At 33.3% G+C, this 9,149-nt stretch overlaps 1 protein-coding gene across 1 annotated transcript in view; it reads left to right on the forward strand.

Moving 5' to 3' along the window:
- Positions 1-8,698, forward strand: part of PIK3CA (phosphatidylinositol-4,5-bisphosphate 3-kinase, catalytic subunit alpha) — a 62,456-nt gene extending 53,758 nt beyond the window's left edge. Inside the window, exons 15-21 of the mRNA XM_004674983.2 lie at positions 509-615; positions 1,098-1,219; positions 2,422-2,500; positions 6,242-6,412; positions 6,943-7,060; positions 7,146-7,297; positions 8,087-8,698. Coding sequence (XP_004675040.1) covers positions 509-615; positions 1,098-1,219; positions 2,422-2,500; positions 6,242-6,412; positions 6,943-7,060; positions 7,146-7,297; positions 8,087-8,357 — 1,020 coding nt within the window. The 3' untranslated portion in view covers positions 8,358-8,698. The remainder of the gene's footprint in view (positions 1-508; positions 616-1,097; positions 1,220-2,421; positions 2,501-6,241; positions 6,413-6,942; positions 7,061-7,145; positions 7,298-8,086) is intronic.
- The last annotated feature ends 451 nt before the right edge of the window (positions 8,699-9,149 follow it).

Below are 9,149 nucleotides of genomic sequence, written 5' to 3' on the forward strand. Positions count from 1 at the left end.
AGGTGTCCCAAAGAATATACATTGCAAATCAGCAATACTGAATGAATTTTCCAACATCTTCATTAATATAACTTGAAGAAAAAATATTTTTAAAAAATTACTGTATTAATCTAAACGTGACTTATTTCCTGAAGTGGTAGTCTGTAAATCCAAATATAGGCTAATAGTAAATAATTGTACTTTTTCTGATGCTAGAATTGTGAATGAGAAGACACTAGAATGTCTTAAAAGAATAGAATATATTATAGTATAACTGGGGTAAGAAAGTAAGTTGACATTAAATTTGTGAATACAGGCAGTTCTTGTAAGCTGGAGTTTTCATTTCAGTTTGGGTAGAATCCAGCAGATTAATTAACAACATGAAATGTATTACTCTAATTGGAATGCAGCCAACCCAGGTTATGGATTCAAAGACTCTGAAGCACTGAGCTTCTAATGTCTAAAAGGGACTGGCAGTTTTGCCTTTTATGAAATTAGTTTCTAACCATGAGTACGGTTTATTTATCAGGTACAGATGAAGTTTTTAGTTGAGCAAATGAGGCGACCGGATTTCATGGATGCTCTACAGGGCTTTCTGTCTCCTCTGAACCCTGCTCACCAACTGGGAAATCTCAGGTAAAGTACATTATTGGAAGTTTTACTGATACATATAAGCAAGAATCTTTCTGGAGAAAATATTAGGAAAAGTAAAAATGCCCATTATAATTAGAATATTCAGTTAGAAATGCTTCTCTCTCCCATTCTCCTACCTACAAAATTAGAATATAAATTTTTAAATTCAGATCTACATTTACTTAGAACAAGTTTATACTACTTTAATAATAGCATTTAAAACTTTCTGTAGCCAGAATTTGTGTATAATAGAATAAGAAATAGGATATAATATCTTTAAAACTATATTGAAGGTTCGTGTAATCAATGTAAAAATAATTTAGGCTTTTAATATTTTTTTTCTTTATTCCCTTAGAAATGTATTCATGGTTTATAATGGAAATGAAAGATTTAAATTCTATTGCACTTCAAACTATAACATATATGTTTTTAATAAATTTGAGGGTGAAAGGTTCACAAAGCTAAAGTTTTTAACTGTTTTAAAGGCTTGAAGAGTGTCGAATTATGTCCTCTGCAAAAAGACCATTGTGGTTGAACTGGGAGAACCCAGACATCATGTCAGAATTACTCTTTCAGAACAATGAGATCATCTTTAAAAATGGTGATGGTAAGGAAGAGTATTAATGAACTTGTGATGTATGAACTTAGATGTCTTTTTATACGCAGGGTATTTGTGAACTTTAAAAACCATTTAAGGAATATACATATTAGGTATAAAACATAATATGAAGCAAATGTCTATCTTTAGAATGTGCACAAATATTTTTAAAAAGAAAAGTAGTTGAGTAGTAGGTTGAGAATCAGAAAGCCTGAATCAGGTTCTATCATTGTTTAGCTGTGAGAGTATCCATTCATTCCAAAATATCTGATGTGCTAGCCCATGGGACTATAAGAATCAATGAAAACCAAGTTCTTGCATTCTTAGAGCTTATAGTCTAGTAGGGGAAAAAAATGAGACATTAAGCAAATATTTACAAAAATAAAATTATAATTATGGCTCAAAGGAAAAATGTAGTCTACAAAATAACCATGTGGAAAATAAGTCCCAACTTACTTGGAAAACAGACTGTGGGGGGAGCAGTGGATGATCATTGATGGGTTCCCACTAGGAAATGACATTTCAGCCCTGTCTGTTAATCTTAGTATTTTAATATAAATATGTTCAAATTTAAAGATTAAAAAAATTAAGTACAGATCTTCTGCAACTTATAGTAGGTCCTCACCCCTACAAACCCATTATAAGTCAAAAATGTCATAAATTGAAAATATATTTAATAACCCTAACACAGTAAACATCAGAGTTTAATCCCCTCTGATCTTAAACATGCCCAGAACACTTACATTATCCTAGAGTTGGACAAAATCATCTTAACAAAGTCTACTTTAAAATAAAATATTAAATATCTCATGTAATTTTTTAAATTACATCACGTGGCTGACCAGGAGCTGTATATTGCTGCTGTCCAATATTAAAAGGATATATCAGACTGCATATTGCTAGCCCTGGAAATGATCAGAATTCGAAGTTACAGTTTCTACTGCACATGGACCACTTCTATACCGTGCAAAGCCAAAAAAATCTCAAGCCAAAATCATAAGTCAGGGACCATCTGTACTTTAAATATTTTGATTTGAAACATTTGTGAAATACATGCTAGTTTATCCTACATTAATACACAGATTGGTTTAATCAGTTCCTTTAGAATTGGATTAAGAATATAACTATTTACCATTTTAAAATAGTATGATGGCATGATACCCAAAATTTGCACTTGTGGCATTAAGTGGTGGATACTTTTTGAATTTCAGATTTACGGCAAGATATGCTAACTCTTCAGATTATTCGCATTATGGAAAACATCTGGCAAAACCAAGGTCTTGATCTTCGGTATGTAACCAGTGAAGCAACATGCATATATTGAAAAATCATCCTGAGATGTGAACTGTTCAGAAATATTAGTTATATAAAGCAGATAGCATTTATACCTATAATGAAATGCATGGACTGCTAGTTAACACTAATTACACTGTGGTACTTTCATTTGTCCTCCTTTTTCTTGACTTAGAATACCTAATTATGTCTACTTCCAAAATACAAACAACGTAAGTTAACCAACATTACTTCAATTAAAAAGAAAAAAAATAGCTAATGAGATTCAGCTGAGGAAGAAGAGCTATCGCTAGTAAGCTAATAAAGACGCAGCAACTAGAGTGTCACTGTTAGAAACAATACAATAGTGTCATTAGAAACAGGACATCAGACACACAAAAGGCCCCTGTTTTCACACAGAAATTAGGCATTTAAAAGAAAGTTTCACAATATAAATTTTCTAATTACAAAATTTTATGAATCAATACTTTTATTTCTAATCAACTTTGCCACAAAATTTATAAAAGCCTTTATTTAATCTTAAAGTTTTTGCCATCCTATCGGTTTCTGCCCAGCCTGCTACAATTATCTTCAAGGATTGTTATGTGTTGTTTTCTCCTAGTCATAGCTTCTACTAGTTTTTACAGCTTTTACTCATCTCTTTGCTAACCCAGAGTCATTAAGACAAAGGCCACACACTCTATAAATACTTACATCGATAAGTGGGCCTAGGAGTAAACTCTGACTGTGACAACAGGGTAGATTAGGGCTTATTTGAATGTTTTGCATCGATTAAGAGTAGCTAGTATATAAGAATATTTTGGTAGCAAATAGTATTTTTTTTATTGCAAGGAAGAATAATGGAGTGGCAAATAACCTGTGAGGGCATAAAATTATCAGCTTTAATCCTTAACTTTTGACTCTTTTCTTAATCCCCCTGCTTTCCAAAAACAATGTTATATGAGTCAGTCACTCTTTATGGTGTAATTTCCTGTGTCATAAGATATCCACATGCCATTACTACTACCCCCTCTAGGGGAGTAAAGTACATAAGGGAATGCAGAACTAGACTGAAGAAAGAAAAGAATTTAACTGTATCGCTGGTAGTCACAATTTTTAATTATAAATTTATAACTACAAAAAAATCACAGGTCACAGAAAAGGTGGATCTTTGGAAAATTTTTAAGTCTTACAAGATTTTCTAAATTTTTTATTTTAACTTACATAAATTAAAATAAAACAATTATTGAAAGTTCCATTTAATATAAAGTAAATTTCAGTAAAACCATAGCATTTTTATTTTACCTGACAAAATGTAGATTCAGATTTATTATAACTGCTGTGGATTTTATTGTTTTACAATATAACTTACAGAACTAAATGATTCTGTGAATCTTTTTGAGGATGTTCAACAGTAATAAAATTAAAATGTAGGTTAAGAGTGAGGAGGAGTACAACCTTAAGAAATTCTTGTAGTGGCCCTCTTTAGTGGCACAATGAGTTAAGACGTAGCAATGTAAGTTATCCGCAGCCACTTCAGTGCCATTTCAATCCCCACCCCGGAGGTGAGCCACATGGCACAGCAGACCTCTCCTGTCTTGCCCGCTGCTCCCCTCAGCAGTGTTCTTTGTCAATCTGCCTGTTCTGCTCCCCACTTTGTCTCTGGTGAATCCTCTCACCGCCCCTGCACCTCTGGTGTGCCACCCCAGTTGTGTATGCATAAATAAATAAATCTTTAAAAAAGAAAAATTCCTGTAGTTTCCAGGGGATAGGAAAAAAGATTCCAAAAGAGAAACTGTCAAAAAGTTAGGAGAACCAGAGTAAGTATTCACAGAACCCAAGAGGGGAAGGAGTGACATTTTAAGTTCTCAGGTGTCTTTGGCTATTTTTGAGAACATAGAGAATATGGGGAAGCCTTTGGATTTGTGATTCCGTGGTTAGCTTTCAAAGAAGTGACTTAGTAGGTTGTAGGCTGCTACATTAGGTTACTAGGAATTAAGTGCAGGTTGTTATTTTTATAAGAAGTTGAAGAAAGGAGTGGTGAAAAAATGGACAGTTGCTTAAGAGAACACAGCAAGCACACAGCATTCTGTACTTCTAAGGTATCAGAATTTCAGGTGGTTTTCTTTTTTTTTTAAGATTTATTTATTCATAGAGAACTGGGGTACAGGCCAGAGATGCGGAGGGTGAGAGGATTCACCAGAGACAGTGTGGGGAGCAGAACAGGCAGATTGATGAAGTACACTGCTGAGGGGAGCAGCGGGCGGGTCAGGGGAGGTCTGCCACGCCATGTGGTCATCTCCGGGGCAGGTTGGGATCGAACTCAGCGGAAGTGGCTTTAGCTTCTTAGTGCTGTGCTTTAACCCGCTGCGCCACCAGGGAGGGCCTCAGGTGGTTTTTTTCATTGTCTAAATTCTTACATTTCCATCCATGAGTGCCTTTTAAATACTCTGTGTGATAATGGGACAGACCCATATAATTTGCCTGCTGCTTACCAAGTAAAATGGTTCTGTCAAGCAAAAGCATTTTGGGGCTATTTGAGTTGTGAACTGAACTATTGCTTTTTTCATGAAACATCATCTTTTAATAGAAAAACTAGATTTCTCAGGGGAAGGATTCATTGGACATATTCTTGAAGATGAACAGTATGATTCTGTCTTCAAGAAAAACAACTGACAATATTTGTTGTCAGTGAGCAGCTTTGAGCTTTAAAGCAAAACTTAAACTTGAAAATCTGGTGTTTACTGCTTGAGCATAACCACACTTACCCCAAATTTAAACATTTCTGATGAGATCAGTGGTAATATTAACAATTACTATTTTATTTATTTGGTACAATGAAAAGTCTCCATAACTCATTGGTAATATCTTCCCAGTGACCAAAGCAGAATATTGTTAGTCACATATGGACACAAATTCCGTTCAGAGGCAAGATAGAAAAATGAAATAACACAGTATGAAAAATGTATTGATACTGCTTGAGATTCCATATTGCTACTTAAGAAACTATCTTTTCAAGTTTTTGAATAGTATCAAAGAATATCTGTAGCTGTCTTTTTCCAACTATGTATCTGCGTGAAGCCAGATTTTCTCATATGCTTCAACTAAAGCATTGCCTTACATTGAATACACAAGTATACATGACTCCAGTTCAGTAGTATGAAACCAGACATTAAAGAAATGTGCAAAACTGGAAATATGTCACTTTCCTCACTAAGTTTTCTTTTAGAATTTTTGCTTCATAAAAGGTGTTATTTATAATGTCATGCATTTTGTCATCTAAAGATGAATTGGTAAATATTCTTCCTCCATTTTAACTTATAGTATCAATAGCTGCAGCCCACATAAGTAAAAGTTCCTTGGAATCCTTTTATTTTAGGAGTGTAAAGGAGATCTGAGAACAAAAATTTAGATTTACTGATCTCAAGTATTATTTAAATGCCAAATTAAGCATTTTTAAATTCACCCAGTCCAAATGTTTATAAAATTTTAACTTTATTATTAATTTTTAATTTTCTTAATGGTTTTCTATTATACAGTTAACTGCTTTTTCCGTTGAAGGTTATGGTAAATGATGGCAAATAATTTGAGGACTTTTCTAGGAATGTTTGTCATACTATAATAAAAGAAAATTAAAATTAAAAGCGTAAAGGTCCTGATGACAAATTTACACATAGAATGTCCCCATGTTAGCCTAATAAAATATTTACTATTTTAAGATCCTGTCATTTAAATGCAAATGTTGTGATTCTTTTTTAGAATGTTGCCTTATGGTTGTCTGTCAATTGGAGATTGTGTGGGACTTATTGAGGTGGTGAGAAATTCTCACACTATTATGCAAATTCAGTGCAAAGGTGGCCTCAAAGGCGCACTACAGTTCAACAGCCACACACTACATCAGTGGCTCAAAGACAAGAACAAAGGAGAAATGTGAGTTTATTGTGTTGATCTAAATTTTTGTTAGAAAAATCTTTGAATGCTTATGTATGCTTCTGTGAGTTAGATCACAGAAAACAATTGTACTCTGCTTTGAAAAATATCAACCTTTGAAATATGTGAGATTATTGTGTTTAGATGATCAGAATTGCTTATAACTTGGAAAAACTGTACCTCCAACTTTTGTATCTAAAATGTGTTTTTTCTTATTGCTATTCTTTCTCTCAAAATTAGCACTGCACATACAGAATTTTACTGCTTATTCATTGTTAAAATAATTATAAAAATTCATTTTAATGACATAAGTGATTTTTTTCACTGTAAGAATTATGCTTTGGTTAGCAAATGTCTGAAATTTCACTAGAAACCTTGGAAACTTCAGAGTCAACAAAATTCCTCAGATCTTGAACATAATTGCACAGTGCTCTAATCCAGTGGTTGTTTTCATTGTTTAAATACATCTTGTCCCATTTGGCACTGGAGCACTCTGTATTTTCCTCATGGTGTCTGTTTCTCCTTTGTAGATACGACGCTGCCATTGACCTGTTCACACGCTCATGTGCTGGATATTGTGTCGCTACCTTCATTTTGGGAATTGGAGATCGTCACAATAGTAACATCATGGTTAAAGATGATGGACAAGTAAGTTTTCTCCTTTTTAATGTTTGGCATTTTTTCATTTATTGTATTTCTGCATTTGTGAAACTAAATTTCGTATTTTTGAAAGCTGTTTCATATAGATTTTGGACATTTTCTGGATCACAAGAAGAAAAAATTTGGTTACAAACGAGAACGTGTGCCATTTGTTTTGACACAAGATTTCTTAATAGTGATTAGTAAAGGAGCCCAAGAATGTACAAAGACAAGAGAATTTGAGAGGTAAGCTTAAGAGATCAAAAGCACAAAATAAATAATTCCTGCTGCTCTATCAAAGACAACTGATGTTTATGAAGCAATTTAAAATGATAGATATGTTATTGTTAGACTCAACTAAACATATATTTTTTAATTTATTGTATAATACTATAAAGGAAAATAGAAACAAAAACAAATGTAATTCATTGAGTTAACTAGGAATTAACTAAACAGGAGTTATCCTTAAATGTCATAATACTTTAAAAGTTTTTATTTATTGTTTTTTTAAATAATTGGGCTCACCTTCACCACTTTACTATATTAACAAATAATATATAGCGCTTAAGGCAGTACTTCTTATTTATACAATTTGAGGAATTCAGTGAATTGTAATTACCATTTTCAATCATAATTTCTCTTAACACTTATGCTTTATCATTAGTCTAGCCTAAACCTTAAAGTACTTTTTAAAACCTTTCATAAATATTATTTCGTCTGTGACTCAGTTCTGGCCCAGGCCTAAACCCTAAAGGCTTTAGTATGAACCAGTTCATATTTTCAATAAATCCTTATTAAACTCCCTTTAGAGATATTGCTTGGTGATGAAGCTGTAAATGAAGTCCTTACTGGCTCCCAGAACATACTCTGTAGTGTGGAGCAATTGGATTAGACGTATCGCTAAGGAGAATGAGAAGGCTACTGTTTTTAAAAGTTTGTCTGGGAAGGCCCGTAATGATGTTACTATTGAGCAGAGACCTGAAGGTGTTAATGCCAGTTGCTCCCTACTGACCAAACTGTTCTTATTAATTGTAGGTTTCAGGAAATGTGTTACAAGGCTTATCTAGCTATTCGGCAGCACGCCAATCTCTTCATAAATCTTTTTTCAATGATGCTTGGCTCTGGAATGCCAGAACTGCAATCTTTTGATGATATTGCATACATTCGAAAGACCCTAGCTTTAGATAAAACTGAGCAAGAGGCTTTGGAATATTTCATGAAACAAATGAATGATGCACATCATGGTGGCTGGACAACAAAAATGGATTGGATCTTCCACACAATTAAGCAGCATGCTTTGAACTGAAGTGATAACTGAGAAACTGAAATCTCGCTATCTGGATTCTATACTGCACTGTTAATAACTGTCAACAGGCAAAGACTGATTGCATAGGAATTGCACAATCCATGAACAGCATTAGAATTTACAGCAAGAACAGAAATAAAATACTATATAATTTAATAAAACGCAAACAGGGTTTGATAGCACTAAACTAGTTCATTTCAAAATTAAGCTTTAGAATAATGCGCAATTTCATGTTATGCCTTAAGTCCAAAAGGTAAACTTTGAAGATTATTTGTATCTTTTTTTTAAAAAACAAAACAAAAAAATATCCAAAATATATAGAAATGACGGAGAAGGAAAAAGAATGATGTTCTCTTTTTGTCCTGCAAGTGTTCTATGTTTTGAAATGTGGACATAACAGTCTAATACTGGGTTAGGTCCAACTAAACTGGAGTTTGGTGTTAAATTGCATTAAGATTAGAAAATAATGAAATTTCTTATTTTTCCATTGCTGTTCAATTTATAGTTTGAAGTGGGTTTTTTGGACTCCTTGTTTAATGAAGAAAAATGCTTGGGGTGGAAGGGACTCGAGATTACACCAGAGACTTTTCCTTTATAATAAATCAAACCTTTTGATGATTTGGGGTCTTATCTGCAAAGTTTTGAAAGCAGTCACAAATGAGACCTATTATAATGTGGTGTTTTGGGTTTTGTTTTTTTTTTTCTGGACAGTATTTACAAGAATCTGATTCTTATTTCCCAGGGAAATTCTGGGCTCCCACAAAGTGAAATAATCATCATAGAGAAAGAATG

Source organism: Condylura cristata, unplaced genomic scaffold (assembly GCF_000260355.1).
Source record: "Condylura cristata isolate star-nosed mole 26May11 unplaced genomic scaffold, ConCri1.0 scaffold00003, whole genome shotgun sequence".
Lineage (NCBI taxonomy): Eukaryota > Metazoa > Chordata > Mammalia > Eulipotyphla > Talpidae > Condylura > Condylura cristata.